The sequence below is a fragment of the Carlito syrichta genome, unplaced genomic scaffold (genome assembly GCF_000164805.1).
Source record: "Carlito syrichta isolate Samal-C Ts95f unplaced genomic scaffold, Tarsius_syrichta-2.0.1 Scaffold142862, whole genome shotgun sequence".
In the NCBI taxonomy this organism is placed as follows: Eukaryota; Metazoa; Chordata; class Mammalia; order Primates; family Tarsiidae; genus Carlito; species Carlito syrichta.
Window position 1 is genome coordinate 304,140 of NW_007086958.1, and position 15,136 is coordinate 319,275.

Sequence of the window (15,136 nt, forward strand, 5' to 3'; positions counted from 1 at the left end):
GCTAATTTTTTATTTATTGTAGAGATGAGGTCTCGCCAAGTTACCCAGGCAGGTCTTGAACCCACGAGCTCAGGCCATCTACTCACCTCCGCCTCCCAAAGCGCTGGGATTACAGGCTGAGCCACTGAGCCCAGCTATATCTTGGCTTTATATATAATAGTAATTTTTTTTTTATTTCCTAAGAACCAATTTTTGTCTTTTTTAAGGTGGCGACATCTTAGAAAATGCCTGGTTTAAGGTGAAGCACAACCGGGCTCGGTGGCTTAGCCTGTAACCCCGCTCCTTGGGAGGCTGAGGTGAGTGTATTGCCTGAGCCCGCGGGCTCAAGACCCACCTGGGCAACTTGGCGAGACTTCATCTCTACAATAAATCAAAAAATTATCCAGGCGTGGCAGTGCGCGCCTGTAGTTCCAGCTCCTTGGAAGGCTGAGGCAGAAGGATTGCCGGAGCGCAGCAGGTCGAGGCTGCGGTGGTCGGGAGCGGCCACTGCACTCCAGTCTGGGTGACAGAATGAGACTCCAACTCTAAAAATAAAAATAAAAAATAAAAATAAGGTGAAGCAATATTTTCATATTATGATTTTTCCAGAATTTTTTTCAGGTGCTCTCTCTCTCTCTTTTTCTTTCTTTCTTTCTTTCTCTCTCTCTCTCTCTCTCTCTCTCTCTCTCTCTCTCTCTCTTTCTCTCTCTTTCTCTGTCTCTGTCTCTCTCTTTCTCTGTCTCTCTCTTTCTCCCTCTGTCACCCAGACTGGAGTACAGTGGCATACTCATGGCCACCCTAGCATCGACCTGCTGGGCTACGGTGATCCTTCCATCTCAGTCTTCCAAGTAACCGGAACTACAGGGCGTGCTGCCATGCTGGCCAGTTTTTTACTTATTGTAGAGATGAAGTCTCACCAAGTTGCCTGGGCTGGTCTCGATCCCGCCGGCCTCGGCCTCCCAAAGTGCTGGGATTACAGGCTGAGCCACCAAACCTGGCCTGCGTTTTTCTTTTTTAACAGTTTTAATTTTTATGGAACAAAGGGGAGTTCGTAAGACTGCCAGTTTGGATATGGTGTCCCTTTGGGCATCCATTTTTTTTTACACTGCTGGATATAACTTCTAATTTTAGTTTCTTCTACAATGTAAGAGCCTTTTTGAAAAAAAAGTCTTTATTTTTAATTGTAGTTAAAACGCACCATAATACCGTCTTTGCCATTTAAAACGATAAAAGCTTTTTGATAAGTCAATTTCAAGATTCTGACATAGGATGTAAAAAGAAAATATTTCATTCAAACAGCTTTATATGTAAATGATCCATTTAAAAACATTTTCAACTGTACAAGGTCCTGAATTTCTCAGCTTGGTATTTTATACTTGGGTTCAATAATTATTTGAATAAGTGAAGAAATAGGAGAATATCATTTTTTCTAGTATATCTTTTAGTAAATTTGGTCCTTTCATTTCTTTAGGTGGCCGTCAGACTCAAGAGCAACGAACTCAGAGAAATGTAATAAATGTACCTGGAGAAAAACGCACTGAAAATGGGGTAAGTGATAATGAATTAAACTGAAAAATATTTTTTTTTTTTTGAGTTGGACTCTCACTGTGTCACCCAGACTGGAATGCAGTGGCATGCTCACGGCCATGTACAGCCTTGACCTGCTGGGCTCAGGTGATCCTTCCACTTCAGCCTTCCAAGTAGCTGGAGTTACAGGTGCACACCACCACCCCAGCTAATGTTTTGATTCTTTGTAGAGATGAGGTCTCGCCAAGTTGTCCGAGATAGTCTCAAATCCCTGGACTCAGGCAATCCTCTTGCCTCCACCTCCCAAAGTGCTGGGACTATAGGTGTAAGCCACCGTGCCCAGCCAAATTGAATTTTTAAAGTTGCTTTTTGCCACTGCCAATGAGCTTGGGCTACAATTTATAAGTAAATATTTTTGAGCTGGGCTTAGTGGCTCAGCCTGTAATCCCGCGCTTTGGGAGGCTGAGGTGAGTGGATTGCCTGAGTCCGCGGGTTTGAGACCTGCCTGGGCATCTTGGCGAGACCTCATCTCTACAATAAATCAAAAAATTAGCCGGGCGTGGTAGTGCACGCCTGTAATTCCAGCTACTTGGAAGGCTGAGGCTGAAGGATCGCTGGAGCCCAGCAGGTCGAGGCTGCGGTGACCAGGAGCAGCCACTGCACTTCAGTCTGGGTGACAGAGTGAGACTCTAACTCAAAAAAATAAAAAATATTTTTGGAGTGGAAATTGTCATCTTTGTTGAATGTTTCAAAACATTATGTGCAGACATAAAGAAGTGATCATTGAGTGGTTTTGTCAGTTCACACAATAGTCCATGAGCCGGATCAAGTCTCCCTTGGGGCAGCCCTCTGCGTGCCCTTCAGGTACTGCTGCCATAGCCTCTCCTGGATCGGCAGTGGGTTCCTCTGTGCACATGACAATGACTCGTCTCTGTGGCAGCAGATGGGCTCAGCATAGACTGAGAGTTGAGCAGGCAGACTTGCTTTGCATCTTCATTGTTGGTCTGGCTCCTTTGTCAGGTTTTGAGAGGCCAAGAGGATGGTGGATTGCAGGAGTTTCCTGTCATTGTGGTGTAGAGTTGGAGAACAGGTAGACCACTTAGCACAGGTCAGGGAGGATGTGGGGGCTCTTTGTCAGATGTGTTAGTAGTGTGTGCTGAAAGAATGAGAAGGTAGGGACATTTTAACCTGGTCTTTCTACAAACTTTAGTAATAACTTTTCCAGATGCTATTAAGATTAGAGAATTAGTTGGCTTCTTTTTCTGGCTCTACCACTAGTGGGCATACAACCTTGGGCAAATTACTTCCCAGCACAGTGCCTAGCCCAGTTAGGTGCTGGTGAAGGACATGAGTCTGGAGTGTGAACAGCAGGCTGGCTTCAGGGCTTTCTAATTAGCTACATTGGAGCAAGTTACTTTGCCTCTCTACTTCCCAACTTGCTACTGAATTTCTATTTTAGATCTTTTATTGGCTCCATTTGTGACTCTAAATGATTTACTAAAATCTCTGTTTCTTTGTACCATCAGTTTTTTGGGGTTTTTTTGAGTTGGAGTCTCACTCTGTAGCCCAGACTGGAGTGCAGTGGCCACTTCCGGCCACCGCAGCCTTGACCTGCTGGGCTCTGGCGATCCTTCCGCCTCAGCCTTCCAAGTAGCCGGAATTACAGGCATGCGCTACCACGCCCGGCTGATTTTTTTTATTTATTGTAGAGATGAGGTCTCGCTGCCCAAGCGGGTCTCGAACCCGCGGGCTCGGGCAATCCACTCACCTCAGCCTCCCAAAGGTGCGGGATTACAGGCTGAGCCACTGAGCCTGGCTTGTACCATCAGTTTTAAACATCTTCCTTCCCTCCTTCCAATTCTTTCAGCTGTACCAGACTTTTATGTTGTCAAGGTTGACAATATTTGTGGACTGTTGTCTAACTATAATTAAGCTTTTTATTTTCTGCCTATTGATTTGTTATAAAGTTGAAAAACATTTAGTTTTGTTATTTTATGTTTTGCAGGTATTATCCACTGCAGAGTCATGTGGTATACTCTTTGGTTTCAATATCATAGTCCTTGTGTCACTCAAGGAGAAATATTCCTAATGTCAAGATTATAGATTGTACTTCCTTACTCCAATTTCTAAAAATTGTTGCACAACTTTTCTTCTCCTGCCCTCTGATATACTTGTCCACTCCAAATCCAGAGCCTCTACAGAGTTCTTCCAGGCATACCTGCTTCAGGATTCTTAAGAAATAGAGGAACAGACCCCACTTGGAAGAAATTTTCATTCAGTAAAACTGGAGTGGGGGCTAGGAAATCCTCCCATGTGATTGTGTTGCCCTGCCAGGTTTGGGAGCCTTCAGGTGCATCTGTAGCTTATTTGTCCAACAGAATGTTGGCGCTTCTTTGAGTCCTAAGGTTTACCATGACTTGAACTTCAGAGACAATGACATATGTTGACTAGGCTGTGTGTAAAGTGGGGTGTGTATATACATGATGTGCAGAAGGGACTCAGAAGGAGAGGATTCCACAGGTATAATAAAGTAGGTAGACCAGTTTTGATGTGATGGATCTGTGACCTTTCTTTATGAAGTTGTCTCTGGTTAACATGGAGATAATGTGTACATTTTAGGTTCAACAAAACTAAGACCCAAAACCAAGATTTAAAGCATGTTTGTATTCTTTATGTGAGTTTATAATTAGAGGAAGGCATGAGAGCTACTCTGGAGGAATAATTTGTGCTGGAAGCATTACATCAAAGATAGTCCTGTATTTTATGACCCACACACCTGCCTTTCAAGCCCAACAATGCATTACCTTGCAAAGCACTTTATTGTCTGCAAAGCACTTTTACGTGCATTTTTAAGTTACTAAGATATTAAAAACATCTTTCCTTCAAAATGTTTCTGAGTATATCTTGGTTGTAGAATAATGACACACTAAACCTTCTGCCTGGTGGACTGAGCCAGCCAAGGACAGATCAAGCAGCCGTGGCGAGGGACGGAGGGCGTGCATGTGGGAAGGGAGGGTAGGATGCTGTGCTGCTGTGATTCATGCCATCAGCAGCTGGTGAGGTCAGATGCTGGGAGGCCCTGTTCTTGAAAACTGCAGGTCATCAGGTCAGGTGAGTCCCTGTGCTGGTTTCACAACATGCTCTAAAGGCAGATTGATGTATCCTCATTCTATATGCTCGTATTGGTGTTGCCAAGACTACCTCCATGTTCCCTGATTCACTAGGAAGACTCAACACTTGACACATACTCGTACTTCTGGCTATGATTTACTAGAGTGAAAGGATTCAGAGCCAAATCAGGAAAGGGAAAAGGCACATTCCACTTAGGTGTTCTGGAAGCATCCCTTCTTGTTTTCTCAGCTAACCAGGTTTAAAACCTGAGTCAGTTTCAGCTTTATTCTAGAGTGTCCAGCAAGTTGCTAAGGCATGTGTTTTCTTCTAAGAGCTTTATAGTTTTAGTTCTTACATTTAGTTCTGTGATCTGTTTTGAATTAATTGTTGTATATGATGTGAGGTTGAGATTCCAGCTCATTCTTTTGCATGTAAATATCCAGTTGCCTGAGCAGTTCAACTTATGATCAAATTAATTGACCATAACTGTGATAGTTTATTTTTGGAAGCATTCATTATTAGTATAGTCACTCACTCCCCCCATCCCCATTCCTAGATATAAGGAACTTATATCTAGAATATATAAAGAACACTCAGAACTCAGTAATAAATAACAAACAAATAACCCAGTGTTAGAAAGAAATAGGCAGGCCGGGCTCGGTGGCTCAGCCTGTAATCACAGCGCTTTGGGAGGCTGAGGTGAGTGGATTGCCTGATCACGCAGGTTCGAGACCCGCCTGGGCAACTTGGCGAGACCTCATCTCTACAATAAATCAAAAATTAGCTGGGCATGGTAGTGCGTGCCTGTAGTTCCAGCTACTTGGAAGGCTGAGGCAGAAGGATCGCTGGAGTCCAGCAGGTCGAGGCTGCAGTGGCCAGGAGTAGCCACTGCACTCCAGTCTGCGTGACAGAGTGAGACTCCAGCTCAAAAAAAAAAGAAGAAATAGGCAAAAGATTGGACATGTCCTCAAAGAAAATCTATGAATGCTAAATAAGTGCGTGGAAACCTGTTCAGCATTGTTGGTCTTTAGGAAAATACAAATTAAAACCACAATGAAATACCATTACATGCCTATTAGAATGTTTAATGTTGCTGGGTGTGGTGGCTCACACCTTAATTCCAGCACTTTGGGAGGCAGAGGCGAGAGAATTGCCTGAGCCCACAGGTTTGAGACCAGCCTGAACAACTTGGCAAGACCTTGTCTCTATAATAAATAAGAAATTAGTGGGCATGGTGGCGTGCATCTGTAGTTCCAGCTACTTGGAAGGCTGAGGCAGAAGGATCCACCTGAGCCCAGCAGGTCAAGGCTGTGGTGGCCGAGAATGTGCCACTGCACTCCAGCCTGGGCAACAGAGTGAGACCCCCTACTCAAAAAAAAAAAAAAATGTTAAAAAGACTGATCATGACAAGTGTTAGTGAGAAATGGAGAAACTGGAACTCTTAGCACATTCCTGGTGGGAATATAAAATGGCATAATCTGGAAAACAATTTGGCAGTTTCTTTAAAACTTTTAAACAGGCCAGGTGTGGTGGCTCATACCTGTAATCACAGCACTTTGGGAGGCCCATGTGGGAGAATTGCTTGAGGCCAAGAGTTTGAGACCAGCCTGTGCAGCATAGTGAGACACCATCTTTAAAAAAAAGAAAAATTTTAAAATTAGCTGGTGGCATGTGTCTATAATCCTAGCAATTTGGAAGGTTGAAGGGGAAGACTGCTTGAACTCAGGAGTTCAAGGTTACAGGGAGCTATGATCACATCACGGCATTCCAGCCTGGATGACAGAGTGTGCACTGTCTCTAAAAATAAATAAATACATACAAAACAAAAGCCAAAAAAACTTAAACCTAAATCTGTTGTAGGACCCAGCAATTCTACTCCCAAATATTTACTCAGGAGAAATGGAAAGCAAATGTCTGTGGAAATTTGTACATGAATGCTCATAGCAGCTTGATTTGTTGAGGCCAAAATCTAGAAACAACCCAAATGTCTGTTAACAAGTGAGTAGGCGAATAGACTTTAGTATATCTATTCAGTGGAATATTGCTGAACAATCAAAAGGAAGGAACTACTGTGACATGCTACAACATGGATGAACCTCTCAGTCATTATGCTGAAAGGAAGAAGCCAGGCAAGGAAGAACATACTGAATGGTGCAGGAGTTCATTTACCTCAAATCATCTCTGGTGACAGAAGGTAGTCGTTCAGGATTTGCCTGTGAATGGGGAGCCAGGGGAGGGGCATGGGGTGAAGGGAAGGGATTACAGAGGGGATGGGACATTTGGGGAGATGGTGGATTCATGATGAGGATTTCATGGTTTATACATTTGTCAAGACATCAAATTGTATACTTTAGACATGTGTAGTTTATTATATGTTGATTATACCTCAATAAAGCTGTTTTAAAATTTATTAAAATTTTCAGTTCTTGAAGTTTTAGTTGGATCATTCTCAGATCTTCTTGGTTGCTCTTTGCTCATATTTTAAACACACTAAGCATAGTTATCTTATGTTCTGCAACTAATAATTTTTGATAATAGTATGCTGCCTCTGCTGGTTTTTAATCATGGTGCCTTGATTGTTGTATGACTTGAATTTTGAGAATGAGTTGCTCCATTTCCTTGGAACTTTACCTCTGAGCATTCTTTGAGGCCTAGATAAAGGCTGGGTTTTCCTGAAAAGTTTGCCTTTGCTTTCATCAGTAACTGGGCACAAGATAGGCTCACTCTCTACTGCGCTTTGTGGTTCATGAAACTTGTATGAGGGCTGTGTCATAATTACACATTTTTGGGGTTGTCCCTCCTCCCACTTACCGATGGGCAAGTTCCCACTGCCCCTTCTGTATGGGGTGTATTTCTTATCACCCTCACAATGAGGTTGGAGGTCTTTGGCTCCTGAATGTGTATATAGGCTTCTTCTGTTGGACTCTCTGCTTTGGAATGGACCTAAGTCTTTATCTCCTAATGCCAGACTTAAGCAGCTGTTAGGGAGCAAGTGCCCTGGTGGACAGAAACCCTTCAGGGCAAAAATCAGCTTTGGTGTTTCTTATTGCCCAAGGTTTTTACCTTCTCTTTATTTTTGGTCCCTATAACTTCCTTACTGTTGGGCAAACTCAGTGATTTTTTTTTTTTTTCTGATTCGGTGTCTCACTCTGTCACCCAGGCTGGAGTTCAGTGGCACCCTCATGGCCACCACAGCCTTCATCTGCTGGGCTCAAGTGATCCTTCTACCTCAGTCTTCCAAGTAGCTAGAACTACAGGTGTGCACTACCACACCTGGCTAATTTTTTTTTAATTTATTGTAGAGATGAGGTCATGCCATGTTGCCCAGGCTGGTCTCAAACCCTTAGGCTCAGGCAATCCTCTCACCTCCGCCTCCCTAAGTGCTGGGATTACAGGCATGAGTCACGGCTCTTGGCCTCAGTGATGTTTTAAAAACATGTTTTTGTGTTTTATCTTGCCTTTGAGATGTTGTTATCAGAGTGTGGATCAGGGTGTCCTGTCAGCCATGCTGTTTGAAGCAGAGCAGTATCCTAGTGTTCTCCTAGTGCTCATGTGACATGGAGTGCATTTTCTCTTTCTGGCTTTTGTGCACTTTGATAGCCTATTTTTCTGCCGACCTTCCTAGCCCTACCCATTCCTAGCATCTTGCCCTGACTGTAAATGTGTGCTAAACTGAACTGAATTGACACAGGTGAATTTTCATCATTGGAGTAATTCACATTTATAGAATAAAATAGCATGTTGTAGTAGTATTGCAGGGAGTGGGTGCTGTATGAATTTAGCTGTCTAATTGGCTCTTACTAATTTGTGAGACTTAGTCACTGTTGGAATATAAAATATTCTGGCTCCAGAATAGTGAGATGTTAGAGAGGCTTGGTTTTACTGAACATTTTATGTGATAAAATAAGCATCCATGTTTATAATGTATCTTGATATCATTATCACCTATTTTTTGTTTGCTAAATAAGCAAAACTACTCTCCAAACCTGAAATAATTTGAAGAGGAATGATCTTATATTGATGAATATTATGTGAGCATAAATAGGCTTTATTCTAATTATTTTGCCACAGTTTTGTTTTAGGGATGCCTGTCATTTTTGAAATGACATTATACATCAGAAACATTTATTCTTTAAAAAAAAACTAGCTATAGTTGCTTTTTAAAAATCTTGTAATTAATTTACAAGATAGGATACTAGACATTTGATCTAATTCTTTTTATTCCTTATTGTATAATATATATACAGAAGGATGTATAAAATATGTATAGTTTAAAGAATTGATAAGGAGACACTCAGGTGACTATCACCCAAGCTTAGAATTTTTCTTTTTATTCTTCTTAAAGCAATTCTATCCAACTTAATTTAATTGTAAACAGACCAAAGACTTTAAGCAGCCTCCTTTCAGATTCCCCAGAGAAAGAGTGTTTCCGTAGCTCAGTGTATAAACAAATAAATCATAACAGTGTGAAAAGTTTAGGAAGAGTAAAACCAAAATAAAGGATATGATTTGATTCATTTTATCCAGGTGGATATCAAGAAAGATTTCCCAGAGGAATGAATCAGAGGCGTCTGCAGAGACATAGAGGAAGAGGCATGAAACCCTGTGGTGGCAGAGCATTATGATCAGGATTGCCCAGAACCCAGCATGGGGACAGGCAGAAGAGGGTCGCCAAGGAGGGGCAGCTGGAATACCAGCCCAGAGAGGCCAGTCTTCACTATGCTAAGAACTTAGACTGATACTGTAGGATTTTAAGCAAGATGTGTTTTAGCAAGATCCCATGGTGCTAACCTGCAAGAATTATATGTCGGAGTGGGTGGGAGATTAGGAAGGGATGGGAATGAGGCTGGAGATAAGAGCCTTGTGAGGTCATTGTTTGCTGTGCTTTACAGTGGACTCACAGCTACTTCAATCTCAGAAAGACTTACTTGCAAGGAAAGTACTTGAAAACGAAATTGTCAAGGTGTTGTAAGTACAGATGGCATCTAGTTATCTATAAACTACAAATTAGAAGAAATGTCACTTCTTGGGGGGTGATAGCATAAACAAGAAAAGTTATTGCCAGCTAACAAAATGCTCTTTCTTTATAGAAATCTTAAAATACATATATTTAGTTTATATGAGAACATTGTTGCTATCCAAGAAAAGAAATTCCTTGAGACCCATCTCAAGAATAATGATCAGAACTGAGGTTTTAACATTAGTTGGTTCCTTCTTATAATTCATTTATATCACTTATATGAAGTTTTTCCAAGAAAGTCAAAGATAGAGGTAGGCTTTTTTAGACTTTCACAGGAGTAATATGAACAATAATAGGCAAGCCACCTCAGTTACTCTGTTTCATTCCAAAGCCCTTCAGTGTCACTGGACAGGCAACATTAAATCTATTTTGTCATTTCTCATAATCTTCCAAAAATAAAGAATTGCCTAGAGTTCTCATTATTCCTTTTATTTTATTTCTTTATTATTTTATTCTTGAGTCAAGTTAGCTTTAGTTTTTATATTTTTCAAGGGAGAAAAATTAATCCTTTCCTATTAATCTGAACCATATGAAATTGTTGTTTGATCATTTTTTAACCTACAAAAACAGCATTTTCATATTGTTCAAATTGCTAAGAAGTCTTCATTGTGTCTGGTGGGGTGTTTACCCTGCAACACAATAAATGGCTACTGACCAGGAGCAATCATGTGTGCCTAACTGAAGCCAGGTAAGGAGGCCATGCCTCCAATGTGCAGGAAAGGGTACCTGCTTGCTGTTAGGATTTCCCCGCTAGGATCCTGGCACCACTGCTCACCTACCTTGGAAGCTGGTTTCAGAAAACCTGTAAATTCAACCAACTGCCCAGAGCCTTCACTCTTTCATCTGTCAAATAAGCTTAATAGCTTTCCTCCTACGGCTTTTGTAAGTATCAGCTAAGATAACTATGAACTCAAGTATATATAAATGTCTGACGTGCAGCAGGCACTCATTAATGTTAATCGTTGAATCTCTAGAATGAATTCAGAGTTCATTTAAAAACACTGAGTTCTTCTCATCGCTGAAAGTGAATAAACATCCTGAATAACAGAATGATTGTATGAGAGATTCCTTAGAGAATCAGGAAAACCTCAGGAAGCAGATGGCATTGCAGCTAGATCTTAAACGATAGGTGAATTGTAGAAAGCGGGGGAAAGCACTGTAGACAACAGGAAGGGCGGGAGCAAAATACGGGTGTGGGAAAATGCTGGTTCTGGGATAGAAAGGCCAGCACAGTGAGAAGTGTCATGAAGAGCACTTGAGCAGCAACAGGGTGGCTCAAGGCAGAGATCATGCTTAGGATTCTGGGAAAATGCTAGAGCCATTAATAGAAGTAGGGAATTTAGGGGGGAAGTCAGACTTGGACAGAAAGAAGGGAGCTTAGCTGGTGAGAGACCAGGGTAGATGTGTGGGCATAGTGTGTTTTCCACGTAAACTAAGTGCAGAAAGGAATGTGCATGACAAACACTTGAACTATTTCATGTCATCTCACTGAAGCTTGAACGCTTAGGTTTATTTTTTTGTACCAAGTAATATTGTAGTGGCATTCTTGTCTATTTTGACCAAGGGTGAAGTTATTTGGCTGAATATTAAAATCAGCATGTCAGGATTAGAGACCTCCAAAGTGACCCATTTACCACTAGGTGTTTAGTTGCTGACAAAATCCACTAGCTTTTTTTTTTTTTTTTTTTTTTTTGAGTTGGAGTCTCACTCTGTAGCCCAGACTGGAGTGCAGTGACTGCTCCCGGCCACCGCAGCCTCAACCTGCTGGGCTCCGGCAATCCTTCCGCCTCAGCCTTCCAAGAAGCTGGAACTACAGGCACATGCTACCACGCCCGGCTAATTTTTTTGATTTATTGTAGAGATGAGGTCTCACCAAGTTGCCCAGGCAGGTCTCGAACCCGCGGGCTCAGGCAATCCACTCACCTCAGCGCCTCCCAAGGTGCGGATTACAGGCTAAACCACCGAGCCCAGCTGCAAAATATTTTCAATAGAACATTTAATAGAATGTAAAACTAATCTTCTTACTAATATTTGGAAAAACTAAAAATCTACAAAAACATATCCTTAGTGAATTAGAATGGAAGACATATGTTCATCTTGCATAATTATCTACAATGATTTGTTTTAAGAACTTTTATCATATGTCTTTAATACCCAGATTGTTGACTGGGCATGGTGGCTCATGCCTGTAATCCCACCACTTTGGGAGGCAGAGGCGAGAGGATTGCTTGAGCCCATGGGTTCGAGACCAGCGTGGGCAACATGGCAAGACCTCATCTCTACAATAAATAAAAAATTAGCTGGGTGTGGTAGTGGACACCTGTAGTTCTAGCTTCTTGGAAGACTGAAGCAGGATCACCTGAGCCCAGCGGGTTGAGGCTGCAGTGGCCATGAGCATGCTACTGTACTCTAGCCTGGGCAACAGAGTGAGACTCAGACTCAAAACAAAACAAAAAAAACCTGGATTGTTGTACCACCAGCTTAAAAATTATATTTAGAATATTATCTGAGGAGGCAAAAAATTAATTTTATTAAAGCCATATTACCAACTGACCTGTGATCAAATGCTTTCAACTGTAATTATCAAGTAAGTTGTAGTTATTTAATATCTTTAAAAATCTAATTCTGATAGCCTGTTTTTCAAACAAACTTTATTTTGATAGCTTTCTGAATCATCATTCAACACATAATTATATAGATGAGAGATTTAAATGGGAAATAAGCCCCACCTCCTCCCTCCCTTCTTGCTCTCTCACCTGGGTTGGAGTGCAGTGGCACAATCATAGTTCACTGTAACTTTGAACTCTTGGACTCAAGTGATTCTCCCACCTCAGCCTCCAACTGGGACTATAGGTTTCCACCATGCCTGGCTAATTTTTAAAATTTTTTTGTAGAGATGGGGACTCTTCTATGTTGCCCAGGCTGGTCTTGAATTCCTGACCTCAAGTAATCCTTCCACCTTGACCTTCCAAAGAGCTAGGATTATAGGCATGAGCCACCATGTCTGGCCTGGTCCCCTTTTTCATATCTAACTTTTGACAAATCATGGGCTAGCATGTTTATTAAAAATCTGATCCTGGGCAATCCCCTTGGGTCCTGCTGTGGGAACTTTTCTGTCCTCTCAATAAATCCTGCTTTCTCAGTTTAAAAAAAAAAAACTGATCCTAATACTTTTGAGATTGATAGTTTAATTATGAACATATTTATGCTTGCTTTTTTATTGTCACAATCTCATTTATTTGTTAATTCTTTTTTTTTTGAGTCGGAATCTCACTCTGTTGTCCAAGCTGGGATGCAGTGACACGATCACAGCTCACCACAGCCTTTGATCTCTTGGTCTCATGAGTCTTTCCCCTCAGCCTCTCAAGTAGCTGGGACTAAGATGTGCACCACCACACCCAGCTATTTTTTGTAGAGATGAGATCTCGCTATGTTGCCCAGGCTGGTCTTAGACTCCTGCCAGCTACATATGAGAGTTCTAGCTCTTTCACTGCCTTGCAATACTTGGTGTTGTCACAAAAGCTTAATTTTAATTACCTTAGCCCATGATTAGGCTATTAGAATTAGATTTATAAAGATAGTAACAAACCATTGCAACTCACTTGATAATTGCAGTTGAGAACGTTTAATCACAGGTCAGTTGGTGATGTGGCTTTAATAAAATGAATTTTTTGTCTTCTCAGGTACTATTTTAAATATAATTTTTAAGCTGGTGGTACAACAATCTGAGTATTTAAATACATATAGTAAAGTTTAATTTATAACAAAAAAAATCATCTGTTGGTTTAGTGTAGTCTAAGTGTACAGTGTTTATGAAGTCAGCAGTTGTGTATGGCAGTGTCTTAGGCCTTCACATTCACTGACCACACATTTACCCACTCAACTAGAGCAACTTCAGTACTGCAGGCTCCATTCATGGTGAGTGCCCTGTACTGGTGGACTGTTGAAAATCTTATATATCATATTTTTACTGTGCCTTTACGATGTTTAAATGTACAAATACTTATGTTGCAATTCCCTACAGTGTTTAGTACAGCAACATGCTATTCAGGTGTGTAGCCTAGGAGCAATGGTAGACTATACTGTATAACCTAGGTATGTAGTAGGCTGTGCCACCTAGGTTTGCATGAGTGCACTCTGATGTTCCCCCAATGACAAAATTGCCTGACAACACATTTCTTAGATATATCTCCATCATTAAACACAGCATGACTATGCTTTTTATTTTTATTTTTTTGAGTTGGAGTCTCTATCACCCAGACTGGAGTACAGTAGCACGCTCACAGCCATCGCAGCCTTGACCTGTTGGGCTCAGGCAATCCTTTCATCTCAGCCTTCCAAATAGCTGGAATTACAGGTGTGCGGCACCACCATGCCCAGCTAATTTTTTTTTTTAATTGTAGAGACGAGCTCTTGCCAAGTTGCCCAGGCTGGTCTCGAACCCATGGGCTCAGGCAGTCCTCTCGCTTTGGGCTCCCAAAGTGCTGGAATTAAAGGCTTGAGCCACCATGCCTGACCAATGACTATGCTTTTTAAGTGGGTGTGTTTTGTTGTATGTAAATTATGCCTAAATAAAGTTGATTTTAAAAGTAAACATTGATTTTACTGTGTATTTCTTAAGCTGGCCTGTTCATTTAGTTTACTCATTAGCAGTAAAGCAGTTTCTGAAGTTTCATATCTGAAATAGACTAGAATCTGTACTTACCCTTGTTTTTCAAAGTTGATCATCTTAAATTTAGGAGGACCATAAATTAGAAAATTGTTTTATTAGCCGGGCTCGGTGGCTCAGCCTGTAATCCCGCGCCTTTGGGAGGCTGAGGTGAGTGGATTGCCTGAGCCCACGGGTTCGAGACCTGCCTGGGCAGCGAGACCTCATCTCTACAATAAATCAAAAAATTAGCTGGGTGTGATAGCGCGCGCCTGTAGTTCCAGCTCCTTGGAAGGCTGAGGGGGAAGGATCGCCGGAGCCCAGCAGGTCGAGGCTGCGGTGGCCGGGAGCGGCCACTGCACTCCAGTCTGGGCGACAGAGTGAGACTCCAACTAAAAAAAAAAAAACCAAACAAACAAAAGAAAATTGTTTTATTTTTGTTTATTATGGATGTTATGAAATAATATTTTCACTTGGAATTTTTGTAATATTCAGAATGATAGCATACAGAGGGTTTATCTTTTCATTTGGTGTGGGAGGATTAAGCGACTGCTTTCTCTTTCAGCCCATGATTCCCGTAACAACCGGCCCCAGCGTAGCTGAGTGGTGCAGTAGGCATCCTGCTCTCATGTACTCCTCTGGTGGGGTCCCACCTGAGCAGTGTACTGCCACCCTGGGAAGTGCTGTTTTTATTTCACAGTGGAAATACCAGTATAAAGAAAACCTGTGCTCGTTCTATTCCTCATAGTTGAGTTGGATGGGGTCATCTAATTGCTTCCCGTGTGAAACTCTCATCTCTCATTAGAAGAGTGGCTCATTAAAGGCCAGAGCTTACATTCTGCTTTTCTTGT

General features: G+C 41.7%; 1 protein-coding gene across 1 annotated transcript in view; it reads left to right on the plus strand.

Annotated features, from left to right (window-relative positions):
• PPP1R13B (protein phosphatase 1 regulatory subunit 13B) overlaps positions 1 to 15,136 on the plus strand; it is a 46,595-nt gene that overhangs the window by 6,905 nt on the left and 24,554 nt on the right. The window contains exon 3 of the mRNA XM_021708527.1: positions 1,451 to 1,527. Within this exon, the coding sequence (XP_021564202.1) occupies positions 1,451 to 1,527 (77 nt within the window). The remainder of the gene's footprint in view (positions 1 to 1,450; positions 1,528 to 15,136) is intronic.